The 15,640-nt window shown below is 36.5% G+C and overlaps 1 protein-coding gene across 1 annotated transcript in view; it reads right to left on the bottom strand.

The window, feature by feature from the left end:
* GAB3 (GRB2 associated binding protein 3) overlaps positions 1-15,640 on the bottom strand; it is a 980,339-nt gene that overhangs the window by 164,576 nt on the left and 800,123 nt on the right. The window contains exon 3 of the mRNA XM_044057216.1: positions 11,718-11,934. Within this exon, the coding sequence (XP_043913151.1) occupies positions 11,718-11,934 (217 nt within the window). The remainder of the gene's footprint in view (positions 1-11,717; positions 11,935-15,640) is intronic.

The raw sequence follows: 15,640 nt of genomic DNA, 5'->3' as shown, positions 1-15,640 counted from the left end.
CATTTGGTTTACCAACCACCTTACAGCATGCCCAGCACTGCAGTCAATATTATTTTATAAGTCAGAGTCCCTTCAGCTTATACCACATGGCCATTTCTTCATGCTCTTAAATTTAGGAGACACACTGGGTCTTCATGACAAAGTTATCTCAAAATATACTTATTGTTAAGAATGTCATTCTGACATTTCTTTTCCACTTTAATCTCTGCTATGAAGTCTGGATAGATAGTGCTGTAGCATAGAGGAATGAAGCCCTAACAGCAGCCGAGGTAACCTGGATTTGATTTATAGCTCATGTTCATCTACAGCTTCCCTGCAATGAGACATGGTCCATACTGGTGAGTAGCCCTTGTACATAACAGGTAAACATGGAGGGGATCAAGGGCGAGGTCATAAAAAAAATGTGTACACTGAAGTTATTATGTGGTGGTCAACAGCAAAACTCCAAGGATGCCCTTAAGTTCCATGACTGCCCCAGCCTTAGAATGGAGTTAGTCTGGGGGCTATAGGAGAGGCTAGAAGCATACCTCTCAACTGTACAGATTCTCACAGATGTCTAGATTTTTGCTTCATATTTTGGTTGTTTTTTCATAAAATTGTGGTTTTCTGGCAAATTAGTGGCAAATCATTATTAGAAAATAATGACAGACATTTGAGTTTCAGACTTCATACCCTTCAGAATACCAATGCTAATGCAAGCCTGTTATTTTATCAACTTTTTGAATTTATAAGTGCAATATTTAAACATTATTCCTATTTTGGGGCCTTTGTTCCACTTTTATTAATGGCTTTGTCCAGATTTCTTGCTTTAAGAGTTTGAGAGGTATGGCTGGAAGACCTGGCAATGTATAGGGCCACTGGGGTATGTATTTTTATTTATTTTATTTATTTATTTATTTAACATTTGTTAACCGGGCTAGTCTAACTGGAGACAACTCCATTTTCAGCAGAGGCCCGGGGAGAAAAGCTCCACAAATTGTACAGACAGTCAATACAAAACAAAATGAAGGGAACAAAGTTTGATAGGATAAGTAAGTATTGTGCACAACATAAGAATTAAGTCCTGGTTTAGTAATACATAAAATTAGCAGTTTTGGACTTATATGGTAGGAGGTAAGAGAAAAAAAAAGAACATGATAGATAAGAAAAGAGAGAGGAAAGTGTACAAGTATGAGACTGCAATAGTAGAGAGCAGGTTTAGAGTAGGGAATATAGAAAGGTGAGAGACTGCTGAGCCATGGTTGGTCAGGATTGAGACAGGGGCACAGCCAGTGTTTTATTAAGTGTGTTTTTAGTTTTTGTTTAAAGAGAATAGGAGATGTGATGGAAGTGAGTTCAGTGGGAAGCTGATTCCAAGACTTACCAATGGTGTTGGAGAAAAGGGAGTCAGCAGCTGAGTTATTAGATTTACATATAGTAACTAGAAGTTTGTTAGAGGACCAAGGAATTTAGGTTTGTATAAGGTAAAGAGATTAGAGAGGATAGGTGTATTGTTGGGTTGGTAGAATATTCTATGGACAAAGGTAAGTTGAGAGAGTAATAGCATGTTGTGAAATTCTAGCCAGTGAAGTTGCTGTAGATTCAGACAGTGATGGGTTCTATATTTGTTTCGGTGACAAATCTAGCTATGTTATTAAGAGTGTTAGCTAATTTAGAGAGATTGTTCTTCTTGAGGTTAGTGTAAATGGGTGAAGCATAGAGGAGAGTAGAAATAAGATGAGAGTGGGCAAGTGTAGCTTTAGCATTGGGAGTTAAGAATGTTTTAATTCTGTAGAGGGAGCCCAGGTTTCGATTGACTATTTTAATGGTATTGTTAATATGAGTATCAAAAGTAAGGCTGTTATCTATAGTCACACCTAGCAGCTTAGTGGTAGAATCAGGGGATATAACAGTACCATTGTTAGAAGAGATGGAGAATTCTAGTGGGGGGGAGAAGTAGGCTTAAATAGGAGGAGTTTGGTTTTAGCATTCAAGAGTAAACAGCGCTTAAGAACCATGTCTCGACTGTGTTGAAGACGCTTTGAGTAAGGGTTTGTAACTCAGAGGAAGTTTTGCAGAGCAGATAAGTGTGGAGTCATCAGCATATTGAATGCAAGTTGCTTGGGGTAAGGCCAATTGAAGGTCATTTATGAATAGAGTGAAAAGGAGAGGGCCTAGAATAGAGCCCTGTGGAACACCAAGAGTGATAGGTAGCAGACGAGAGATTGTTACCCCAGAGGACGGCCTGCTTTCTATTGCTGAGGTAAGAGGCAAACCAGTGTATAGCCTTGGGTTCAAGAGAGATAGATTCCAGGATTTGTAGGAGTAGGGATAGTTGACCATATCAAAAGCTTTGGAAAGGTCTATAAAGAGGGCTGAAGATAGGTTGTTATTGTTGCGATTTTTAAAGATAAAATCAGTGAAGGAAAGGAGGGCAGTGGTAGTACTGTGAAAAGGCCTAAAACCATGTTGGCAATTGGACAGAATATTATGTTTAGTGAGGTGATTCATTAGTTGATGGTGTATGCATTTTTCCATAATCTTTGCAATTGGTGATAAGAGGGCTATGGGTCTATAATTGGAGTACTCATTGAGTTGCCACCTTTATGTAGGGGATGATGTATGAGATTTTCCAGATATCAGGAATGGACTCTTCGCTGATAGTTCTGTTTATAAGGATGGATACAGGGTAGGCTATTATGGATGCTGCTTTTTGAAGGTATTCGGCAGGAAGTTGGTCGGCAGAGGGGGTACAAGGTTTGAGTTTTTGGAGACATTTTTGGATAAAGGAGGTGGAGATAGGTTGTAGTTTAAAGGTAGGAAAATTAGTAGAAGTGGGATCAGGGATGGATGATTTATCTATGGAGAGGTGAGAGGCCAGAGAGTTAATGGTTTCAGTAAAGAAGGAGTTAAAGGTGTTGGCAGTTTCTAGGGTTGTGTGTTTTTCTGACTCAGAGGGGGCGGGAGTAGTAGTCTTTCCAGGGTGAATAAGTTTATTTAAGGTTGCCCAAAATTGTTGTGGTTTATTAGTATTAATTTGTTGGAGATTACTATAATAGTTTCTTTTGTCACAGATTATTGCTTTTTTGGTAGAATTTCTGAATTGCCTGAAGATCAGTTGATCGGAAGGAGATTTACTAGATCTCCATTTTGTCCAGGATTTATTTCTGAGTAACATTTTTGTCTTGTTTCTTTAGTTAGCCAGGGGCTGGTTTAGTTTTAACTCTGATGGTAATGCTCTGGTGCATGATTGTCAAGGATTGATAAGAATCTAGAATTGAAATATTCAACCGCATCAGTGAGTGTGAGAGTTTTAGGGGTTCCAGTTGCAGGCATTTAGTTCAGATAAGAAGAGGATAAGGTTAAAGTGTTTATTATATCGTGGTTTTAAGGGCTGGGTTGTTAGTGGTAGTAGTCTTTAGTCTTATGATATAGGTTAGGTAGTGGTCACTAATGTTATCAGGTAAGGTACCTGCAAGGTAGGATTGTTGTTGTTTGTTAATTAGAATCCAATCTAGTATGCTTTCTTTGTTGCTAGGTTTGTTGATCCTGGTAGTGGTGTTAATTACTTGAGAATAGCCATGTAGATTAATATGGGTGGTGGGGTTATTTGAGTTTGAGGACCAATCTAGGTTTAGGTCTCCTAATATGATAGTTTCTTGGGGGTAATTTGAAGATGTCCAACTAAGGATGTTTTCGATTATAGTAGTGTTGTTTCCGGGGGTTAGGTAGATACAGAGTATAAAGATTGATTTATTTGGGTTAATTTGCAATTTTGCCAAAAGAAGTTCAGCCTTGGTATCCACTTGAGGTTCATAGGGAACTAAGGATATGTGAAGTTTTGTCTTAAATAGCAGGGCTACACCCCCGCCTCTGTGGGTATTTCGATCTTGTCTCACAATGTTATAACCTGGGGGAATGATTTCATTATCTTTAGTGCAGGGTTTTAGCCAGGTTTCTGTAAGACAGAGAATATCGAAGGAGTGAAGATCAAGAAGAGAATGGAGATGTGTGACTTTGTTGTTAACACTTTGTATGTTCAGGTGTCCTATAACTAATGCATTAGATTGAGAGGTAAGGGATGGGAGGGAGGGGCTACAAATAGTAGGTCTGGCATCAAGAGAGGTAGCTCTGGGCCCAGGGTTTGGATGTATGTCGCCATCTATTAGGGTAGAGGGGTTAAACTGGAATCGTGGTAAGAAGGAGAAATTTGTAAGGTATTTTATTCTTTTTGACGAGAGGGTATATAGTTTAATATGTGAGAGTCGATGATATTTGGCAGGGAGATAGGAAGGGATGGATGTAATATTTGAGTGAGATAGTGTGACTATAGAATGATTTGAGGCTGTTTGTAGGAAAGAATGAAGCAGAATGGGAACCAAAATAAATGAGAAAATGGAGTCTGAATGCATTAAATCTAGTGTTTTGAAAGGTTTGTGAAAAACAATAGTTCATCTGGAAATTGTCTTCACAAATTGTAGCACAATTTAGTAACGTAAAACCACTTTGCAAATACCAAACTGCATCGTTCCAGTGATTATTCTTTCCATTTATACTTTCAAAATGTACACTGGCAGCTGCTGATAAGAACTTAAAGTGATATGAGAAATGTTATTCCACGTTAAAAAAAAAACTTGGAATTCTTTGCTGATAAAAACAGTTCCATTATCAACCACCAGCAGTTCAGGCCCTTCAGTACTAAGCATTTGTCTTAAGCAAGTGACTACCACTGTTGTTATTTGTAGGAAATTATTCCAACTATTTTAAATCTGTATCTATCATGAACTATTTTAAATCTGTGTCATAATCAGGAGCATGTGACTTTGGAATGGTACAGTATAGTAATTGTGAAGATGTTTCCATGGTGCCAGTGGATGTTCCTATGAAATAAAGCTGCTTCTTTACACACATCACACATGAGAATAATTAATTAAAATTCTGCACTCATTTTTCATCCACCACCGATAACCACAATCCAGAACTTTCATAGTTAAACTCCATTGTGGCAGTCATACAGTTATAAGAGTGCTGACCTTGAAATTATTTCAGTATCTTAGTTTCCCATAACACAGATCAATTTCTGCACTTAACTTATGTTCACTTTGGGAATACTGCTTCAGTTTTACATCAGAACACAAAGGGAATACTGCATAATCATGCTATGATGTGGTATAGCATGGGTTGGTTGTTGCCAGTCCAACTTTTCATTTCTTTGGCTTTAAATGAAAGAATTAACATGGTTATGCAAACATAGGTTTTCTACTTCTGGATTCAAAAGTTTTTCATTTCACAGATGAAGAAGCACCATGTAGAAGGAATCAGTGTGATATGACTGCTCCTCTAGTGTTTATGTTACATCGTATCCATATGATCTTAAACCTGCAATTGTAGCACTTCTAGAGTAGACTGACTCACTATAATTCAAACATGCAGAGTGCATCAGTTTAAAGAAAGGTAGGTTCATAGCACTGAAATGCTTGGGCATTTGGTTTCAGTCCAAAAATTAGGTGTATTTTGCATCACTGCATTGGAACCATTGTAAAGATGCTCTCATTAACACAAGATATGGATGTAAGCCTCCCATGGGTTTTTCAAACCGCTGTTCAGTATTTTCCAGTAATTGTTATCTAAATAAACATTTTAGAAGTAAGACACATTATTTGTTCATTTTTTTCCATTTCAATGTAGTTAAAGTCCTACCTGATGGTACAATGCTAGGTTACATAGTGATCTAAGATCCATGTAATGGTTGTTAATCTATGAGTATTCCTGTCTGTTCATGAGATCCATTACACGATTGTGAGTCTCAGAAGGAAGGACCATACAAAACAAGGTATCTAATACCTGTAAGTGAAAATATGAGAGTAAACTGCTTAGACAATTTAAAAGATAAAAACAGCATCCCTAAAAGTATGCCGTGGGCTGAGATCCCCCATACACATTCCCAGCCCTTCCTGCTTATTCCTACAATGAATTCTTAGCAACAGCAACAAAGCTACACATGTGTGTATGGGTTACCTGAAACAAAACACAACAGTTAACTGGTGTACATCCACTTACACTCACTAAGCCACAGAAAACTATAAGGATAAAAAATAGGCCTGTTTAATACTGCTGACACATTTCACCAAGCAGGTAACTAAAAATGTTAACTCATAAAAAAATCATTTCCCATTATTTTTTGCAAAAGTTGAAAATGAAACATGATGCAGCATTGGCCAAACTAATGAATTATTGCAGGTGCTTTGCAAAATACTATGCAATGAGGTACAAACCATTCACTCGGTAAGGTTTGAAGAAGTAAAAAACAAGCTAAGGAAATGAGACCTCCTCTGTATATGAAAAGCTTCATAGGTTCATAGTTAAGTGTTAGGTTAGCTGTTCTTGTGGACCATTTTAAGCCTAACTAATTTCCCTTTCAGGGGTGAGAATTAAACCCTACACATTGTGACTGTGTGGTAAACACCTTAACCATTATACCGACCTGTCATTAACTATTGACTTATATAATAGATTATACTTCTAGGAGTGCTTGTTGACATTCCCAAGACCATAACTGCAGTCCTTGGATGTGGGAAATTTAAGTGTCAATTGAAGGTAAAGAAATAGTTTTCAGTCTTAGTGGCTACAAGTTATCTGACACTGCTAATGGTTTAATCATAGCCATTGTCTAGTAAAAGATCTTTTGACTCCCTTATAATCCTTGCTGCAGTGATTTACTTCACACGCCCTTTTATTCCATATGTATTTATAATCAGACTGTGGAGAGTTATGAGTTGTGCCTAATGTGTATTTATAATCAGATTGTTGACAGTTATGAGCTGTGCCTAAACTGTATTTATAATCAGATTGTGGACAGTTATGTGCCTAAAATGTAAGTTGATTCTTTGTTCTTGAGAGATTATTCCATCATGTTCTTGTCTTGTTATAACTTTTCTAAGACATCACTTTTTAATAACTGGTCGCCTGATTTTGTAATAAATTATTTAATTAAAGAGTGGGGTGATTACTACACAAAATAAAATCGTTTTAGCAATGACAGATTCAGTTTGAATTTCCATGGGGTAACATTCTGAGTAAGCAATACCTGGATAGAGTAACCTAGTTTTAGATTTAAGCCACCAGCTAAGGAATGGAGAAGGAACAAAAATACAGTCAAATAAATGAAGATTTGTTACATTAGTACTCATAGCCTACCCAATACATTTGAGGAATTACAATTATTATGCTATGACAATAACTGCTCTGTTATTGTCATTACTGAATCTTGGCAGTGCATAAGGGTAAACATTCATTGGTATAAGACATACAAGTGTCAGAGATTACCTGAATAGGGTGCCATTTGTATTATGTTTGCCTCCGGTGTTTTATTCTGTAAACTCTTGCTTGCATACCACCAGCTGGCATTGATTTTGGCTGAACTTACTGGGGAGACTGATAGCACTGTTAGCACATTAGCATATTACAAAAGTTCTAGTATTCCTACAGTAGATAAAATGGAATATATAGAAAGACTTGTGAAAATTATGGATTTTGATAATTTAATTATCTTGGGGGATTTCAACATTCATTATGTACAATGGAATAAAGGTTACTCAATCTACTGCAAATGAAGAAGATTTTTGTAATTTGCTTTTACTGAAGAATTTTGTACACCTTATTAATTTTCCTACTAGAAAAACAATCTCCTGGAATTGTTAATAACTAATCTCCTTAAGAAAGTTGTGGAGATAACAAGATTAAACCTTCTTGAGAATTCAGACCAACTTTTCATTTTACAGTGTTGTCCAACATATTTATATATCAACACACTGTATATATTTATGATCAATCAGAACTTTATAATGATGAATTTATCAAGATAAGATGCTTGGTAGATACAACAGAAAATTATTCTAATGTATCTGATATAGTATTTATGTGGAATGCATTTAAAAATAAGTGTTTACATCATGTAGGTAGTTGCAAGAAAGTGAGTGTAAGGAAAAAAATATAATTCTATTCCTCCTTGATGTCAGGATAAACATACTGAAGAAGAAAATAAAAAAAAATATTGGGTCTGGAAACATGCAGTAATACATTGACTAGTAAGCCATACTATTTAGTGAGCAAAAGATTAAACAGTCTTTGAAAATGGCAAAGATTAATTGTGAAGGTAAGTTAGCCAAGTCAGAAGACAGCAGAAATGTTTTTTCTTATTTTAACAAACAAAAAGAACTCACTAATAATATTGGAGCTGTTACTTATGAGGGTATATCATTGCATTGGGGAACAGACTTAAATGCATTTCATTTGTATTTCTTCAGTACTAGTAACCAGATGTAATGCTACTGCCTGTCATCTTAACTTAAAATAAATAATGCAGCATCATGCCCAGTATTTTCATCTAAATTAGTTAATAAATTTATGACTAAGATTAAACATGATCACAATCCAGGTCTGAACAACATCCCAGACTGTTTCTGGATTTTGTTGTTTAAGTATATGACTGCTAATATTTCTAATCTGTTCATTTATTATTTTCAAGTGAGGTCCCCTTAAGTTGGAAGCAGGCCATTGTTCTGCAAGTACATAAAGGGGTACATTTAATTTGGTAAACAATTATAAATCACATTAGTTGGAAGTGCTTTGAAAGCTGTCTATAGGTTCATAGGTAGGTACTAGGCTATTGGCCCTAGGGCCTATATAAGCCTAGCCAAATGGTACCCTGGCTTTTGCCACCCAAGAAAATTATTTTCCTGTGCCACTGTCAAGCAGAGCCACAGAAGTGATCCCCGGGGTGAATTTCCTATCTCCCATCCAATCATCAAGATTTTTCTTGAAGAGCGCTAATGAGGAGCTTTGTTTGATATAGATAGGTAGTTTATTCCAGAGTATGGGAAGTCTCTGGGACAGGAATCTATCCCTCCAGCATGTTCTGTTTATTGTGGTGACAAGGTTTAGGTCCCTAAAGCATATAGCTCGGAGGGATTGGGATTTCTTTATGTGGAGCATGTCCAACAGCTGGGTTTGACATAGCTTTGTATGTTAAGCAGAGATTGCCTCTGAGTAGGCGATATGCGACAGAGTAAAGCTGGAGTTTTTTGAGACGGTCTGCGTAGGGCATCTATTTGAGGCTGGTAATCCTCTTTGTGAGGTATTTCTGTGGCCTTTCCAGTTGTTGTAGATGTCTTGTGAGGTACATACCAAAAGGAGCATTGTACTCTATAATGGGTCTAATTAGTGATGAGTAGAGGGGAACAATTACCTCTTTTTTCCTGGATGAGAAACCTTTTGTGATGAGGTGTGCCATGTAGAAGGATTTCCTGACTACTGTGGCAATGTGATTATCAAAGGAGAGACTACTGTCCACCTGTGTCCCAAGGTCTCTTATCACACTTTCGGTGTTAAGTAGACTATCGCATATGTTGTAGTTCATGGATACAGAGTTTTTACCAAAAGGGATGACAATGCACTTTTTGGCATTGAGCTTGAGGTCATGGCTTTGACACCGGGCATCTATCAGCTATTATTGTGGGTAACAGTACACTACGATCATTTCTGGATATTTCCCAGCATGGACCGACAAAAAATTAGGCCCACTTTCACAAATCTAGTGGATATTTATGAGTCTAACAGAATAGCTATGGATTCCAATATGGGGGTTGTGGTAGCTTATTTGGACTTATCAAAGGCCTTTGACAGCATTCTTATTCTATAATTCAGGCTATGTTACTTACATCTATTGACCCATATATGTTTCTAGGTGTTTACAACATTGGTTATATGATTCTACAGGGTCATGGCAAACAAATTTTCTTCATAATGGGAACCAGTTTGGGTACAGGTGCCTCAGGGATCTATATTGGGCCCACTTTTGTTCAATATTGTTTTTCATGCTTCTAATACCTGATTCTTACTGGCAGGCAAACTCTGCTGATAGCATTAAAACAAGGGCTCTTGTAATTTGCCTTGATGATATATACATTTAATATTCTCCTTCAGAAAGATTTTGGTTGGCTGAAATATAATGGGTTACAAATTTATGAAGATAACTGTGATGTTTTGTTCTTTGGCAAGCCAACACTGAGTGTTTAATACATGCTTGAGAAATTAGGGAACTGGATAATTACAGAGATTTCAGCACTGTAGTGTATAATAAATTGAAATTCAGGAAAGCAAGTGCATATAACAAAACCTATGGCTATGAGAACTGTAGAATTAATTCTTAGGAATTTTACAAGATGAGATCCTTATGTTTTGGTTAAATTGTTTGTAGTGTATCTAAGACATGCAATTTAATACAATTCACTATTTTGTGCCTACAGTAAGTATAATATGCTTATTTTAGAAGGTATTTAGCAAAAGTTTACACAGGGACTTTCTAATATTATACTTCTCTCTTATGCTGCTAGATTAGAGCATAGAGGTCTTTACTGGATCAGCAGTAGGTATCTGCAAGGTAAGATATGTCTTACTTTTAAGGCCTTTTGTGAAGAGTTTTGTTTACTTATAGATACTGAATTATTACAACCTAAGTGTGCATTTATGGGTGGATACTATTCTTTTAAAATTAACAGCTGTAGAACTGAATTAAGATATAGCTATGTCTCCCACTCAATGGTTAACTTGAGGAACAGGCTTCTTCTTCATACACACCAAAGTAAGTCAATAACAATTTTTAAAAATATGCTTGCCAATTGGATGGGACAACTAGTATTCATAAACACCAGAGTCTTGGGTTTTAATGAAGCTTTCATCTCCTATGCAGTTACTTTGAACAGGGAGGTATATTAACTCTGGCACTAAGACTTTGTCCGATAAAAAAATGCTACTTTGTGGCCTGAGAACAATGTAGTTTCCATGCCTACCACAATAATGAAACCCAAAATGATCTGAATGGTCAGAGAGGGCACTAATAATAAGAATAAAGCTAGGTGATTCTTCTCGTATATCATGCCTTTTATTTTGTATGATCTTATTTAGACCACGGGAAGTACAGAGCTCATTTATTTTAGAACATCTTAGTCATATTATTAGAACAACAGCCCAAACTCACCAGATGGCGTACTGTGAAATTATGCTAGAGTTGCAAAACTGGTGAAACAGAAGGTATTGCAGCAAACAGTAAGGGGAATGTTGCATCATGGGAGCTGTTTTCTTTCAACATTCTGAAGACAGTCAATAAATACTTTATCCTGTTCTCCATTCTCAGTGATGCTCCTGCTCATTTATATATTTATAAAACAGTAAAGGACACACCACACTCAGACACGTATACACACACACACACACACACACACACACACACACACACACACACACACACACACACACACACACACACACAAGTATATACTGCACAGAATTAGAAGGCACATGCAATGTACAAGATATGATGTTACTTAGGTGTACAGAAATTTTTAAAGAGATTCTGACTTATTATTATCAAATAGTATGTGACAAATAATACAATATCAGCAAGAAAACCATGGAACAAAAGACAATTTTAAGAAATGGTGGAACAGGTTGTGAGATGTGAGATGGCCTTTCACTGGGATTAGCTGCACTGCAGACTGAAGTAAGTTGTATATTTTGTCTTCATTGGTTGTCTGCATAATCATATATCATTGTATTATATTGTTTCCTGTTTAACAGTCTGTCATCCATTTTTTGGGTGTTTAATTTTGCATCATAGCTGTAAAAAAAAAAAGTGTTTCACTCTGTTTATTCAGTTAATGGTTTTGGGAAAGGCATACCTGCAGTGACTCATCCTTCCTGTTTCACATTGTGACAAAAAAAGGTAATCAGGAAGATTGATGGATTCTGATTCACTTGTACTTTCTTCTGTGATGGTTGTATCTCCTGCAGATGTGGCCAGTGGAAGAGAGGCGTCATCACTTCTCTGTGTTTGTGTCAGCACTGATGGGGATGACTGAAGACATGAGTTGGTGCGTGAGAGGCTTTCAACAGATTCTGTTTAGAAAAAAATAAGGGAAGATTATTTGCTATGCCTTAACAAGTAGAATCTATACAGTTAATCCAACTGTAAATGTAAGCATCCTATGTAAGAACATTTAATCATTCGAAAAATATAATATTGGGGGAAGCTGAGCAGTGTGCTAAGAAAACATTCTTTTTATAGTCATATGTTTATGCAATAAAAACTTTGTTATAGAAATCTGCAGCTGTGGTCTTCTAAACTAAACAAATATCTGATAAATAAGTTTGTGATTATATATTTTAAGCATTCCTCAAATTTCTCTGCACCTTATCTAATTCTTCTTGCATGATGCTTAATGAAATACGAATACTCAATCCTTGTGTTCACTGAAATGTCAGGGACACTTTTCAATAGCAACATTTATTGATTAGCTTTGCACTGTTGTTTAACTGACATCTTGTTCATCATAAACTGGGATTCAAAACACAGTTAGTTCAACTGCTTTCCTGTGAATAAAAATGAACATTAAACTAGGTTATTTCTTTCATCACATGATATATGCATATGTTAGTGTGTTCAACTCCAAACAAAACTTAAAGGTTTGAGTACACCACATAAGCAAGAGAGGATAATATACAATGACATCAAATAAAAAGAGACACACACCCTAAATGAAATAAACAGTGAAATACCACTGAACCGATTGTCTGTTCATGTGTTTGTAACTAAATGTCATCCTTTATTTGCCGATTTTGCAACATGATGCTCTTGCAAGATAAGCAGCAGGCATCTAAGCTCCATTCATGGTTTTGTTTTCAAACTGACACATTTATTGCAAAATCAGCAAAGATATAATTTTATAACACATTTTGGAAAACATCTGATTAACCTTTGTACCCACATCTTAACCTTTTAGCATTAAAAATCATAGCATTGCACTTTAAATGTTCCAGTAGAGGGTCAGAAAGGGGAGCACTTTATTTTTCATAGTAGGTGTTTGTGTGCTAGAGCTAATAAAATTAATGCTACTGATTCTTTGTACATCCTTAGTCAGCTATTAAATAATGCTCATTTCCTTAAATATGTTTAACTGTATGAACAGCATCAGTTAATCTTAGAGAAGCAAGCTTAAATCTTAAGGAAAATCATAAATCTTAACAGCTGAGAGGCATGTTTGTATCAACTTCACTGCATGTGTTACAGTGAAGGAGTAAGGACATTAAAACTGTAGAAAATATCCCCAGTATGCCGCCTGAAGGGATATCACTTTAACCCGCTAGTACCAGTTGAGACGATGTGAGATACTGCCATCTGTGCCAATGAGAATAGGGTAGTGCATGTGTAACATATGTCAGCAAAGTTAGCTAGAGTTTTGTAAATAATTTTATGTCATTTGACTATCACACTGACTTGCAAATAGTTTTGTGTCATTTGACTATCACACTGATTTGTACAGATGTTTGTGTTAAAAATGTATCAACAGAATTGTTATAACTGATTAAAGGTACAAAGAATTCTGTAAGGGAAGAGTAGAAGTTTTTGAAATTGTTCTACAAGTTTCCAATGCTGGAACAGATCTTAGCAAAGCTCTGAGTGTGTAAGGTACCAGAGTCAGGTGATCAAATGTGATGTCATTCCATAACCAGCACTGAGAGGATGGAACTCTCACAGCAGTTATTTTGTTTTGTTTTGTGTTGGAACCTGCTATAAAAGATCTGTCAGTTATCATAGCTAGTTGTTGAGTTCAGTTAGTTAGAAGCTTATCACCTTGCCTTGTGGAAGTAAACATCTCAGCATCTAATCTTGCCTTGCTGTATTAATTAAGATAGCTAGGAAATACAGTGAGATTAGTTAAGTTTCGTTTTTCTGCATATGTTTGAATCTGTCCAACTGTGTTATTTTTATTTCTCATGTGATTGAAACCCTGGTGTTTATTGTACTTAGATGTTTAGTATGCTCATGTTTTCTATTTTATTATTAAATATTTTTATACCTTTCATTGTGGCTGGTCATTTAGAGATTCCTTTTAACATCTTGAGAGTATTTGTGCTTATATTAGTAACACTGTCGCCACTCTGAAAAGCCTTGCTACTTTAGTTATACTCTACCATTTATATTAGCATTGTTTTATTTAGTATAATTTGATACCCTTGTAAGAGCATGAGAGTAGTTGACTGGTGGCAGTGTGGTTACCTTATAGTTTGGGGAGAAGGAGTACAGCTAGTAAATCTGTACTAGCCATTCTCAGGAGTGTGTCCGTGTGTGGGAAAAATCAAATACCCAGATGTGGGTGTGTCAGCTACCTAGCAATTGAGACATAATGCTCCAAAGTGAGTCTTGTTTGGGATCTGTAGAGACAGACAGTCCAGTCCGAGGTCTGGAGCATGTTCCCTGTGTGATTGGGGGAAAACTGTGCTTGATGCAGAGAGCTGCATTTGAAAATACCATGTAAATATATTCCTGTTTTTATCAACCATCTCTCGCCAGTGTCTGTGGTGAAGACTGAAGCTCATTGATTACTGGCTGGGGTACAGAGTCTGTCACACCAGTCTAAAAGATTTGCCACTGATTTAGAGGCAAATTAATTATTTGGAAAAACAGATGACTACTCTTTATTCAGCATTCACTGTAAGATATTCTCTTCATTATTATGTGACAATATTCTCATTCAGAAAAAGTATGCAACTGCTGCATTCCTAAAGAGCAGAGGTAGCAGATAAATGTCACCAAGTACATGACACAGTAACTGAAACAATAGTAGAAACTAAGATTACAAATAGATTTGCAAAGAAGCACATCATAGTCCAAATAACAAATACGAAACCCCAATAACTAATATTATGAGTGGTACAGCTACTTTAGGTTTCATATCCCTAGCCATTATTATGACTGCAGATTCATGCAACACTTTACATGACTTCATATGATCACAGAAAGTTCTGGGTAAATGAGCCTAGTCATCATTTACACATTGCCAGTATACACCCTTATACGTTACCTTATTTTTTAAGGAGGGCTAGGCCAGTCAAGCTGGGGGGACTGTGGGATTTGCAAATTTCTAACCAGTCATCTAGTTCCTGTTTTAAGAGAGATAAATATTGCACAGCTTACTGAAACAGCTGACATCATAGTTAAGGCCTTTGTTTCACATGATCAAGGTATAAAGATTGATCCTGACCTCCTCCATCTAACTCTGCTTCTGTCTCTATGGGGTTCCTCCACAGTGATATTTCTAGTTAGAAACCTCTAGATTATTTCCAATTATTTGATATGTCTTGTGAGGTACATCCTGAAATGTGCATTGTATTCTGTGACTTGGCATAATCAATGCAAAATAAAAGGAGCAACAACTTGTTTTCATCTGGATGATACTTCTTCTGTGTTTAGCTGTGCTAGATCGAAGGACTTCCTAACCACTACTGCAACACAATGATCCAATGAGAGTAAATTATCAATCCATGTTCCAAGGTCTTTAGCGATATTCTCGTTTTGAAGTGGGTGTTGTCTGGGTTAGAAGCTGGGAGGGGGAGGGGTTGTCTACTGAATGGAACAATATTGCACTTTTTGCATTTAATCTGTATTAAAATGTGTGACCTCATGCTGGGAGACCTGGACATCAGAGGGGTATGTGAGAGTGACACCCAGTTTACAGTCACCTGCAAACTTGGTTAACCAGGGATTTTGTTTCATGATCTGTTGAAAAGTAAATGTCAAACAACAGAAGTCCCAGTACTGAGC

Source organism: Protopterus annectens, chromosome 15.part0, assembly GCF_019279795.1.
Source record: "Protopterus annectens isolate FY-2018-M chromosome 15.part0, PAN1.0, whole genome shotgun sequence".
NCBI lineage: Eukaryota > Metazoa > Chordata > Ceratodontiformes > Protopteridae > Protopterus > Protopterus annectens.
Note: the sequence above shows the minus strand (reverse complement) of the source record. Positions and strands in the feature narration are given on the sequence as shown.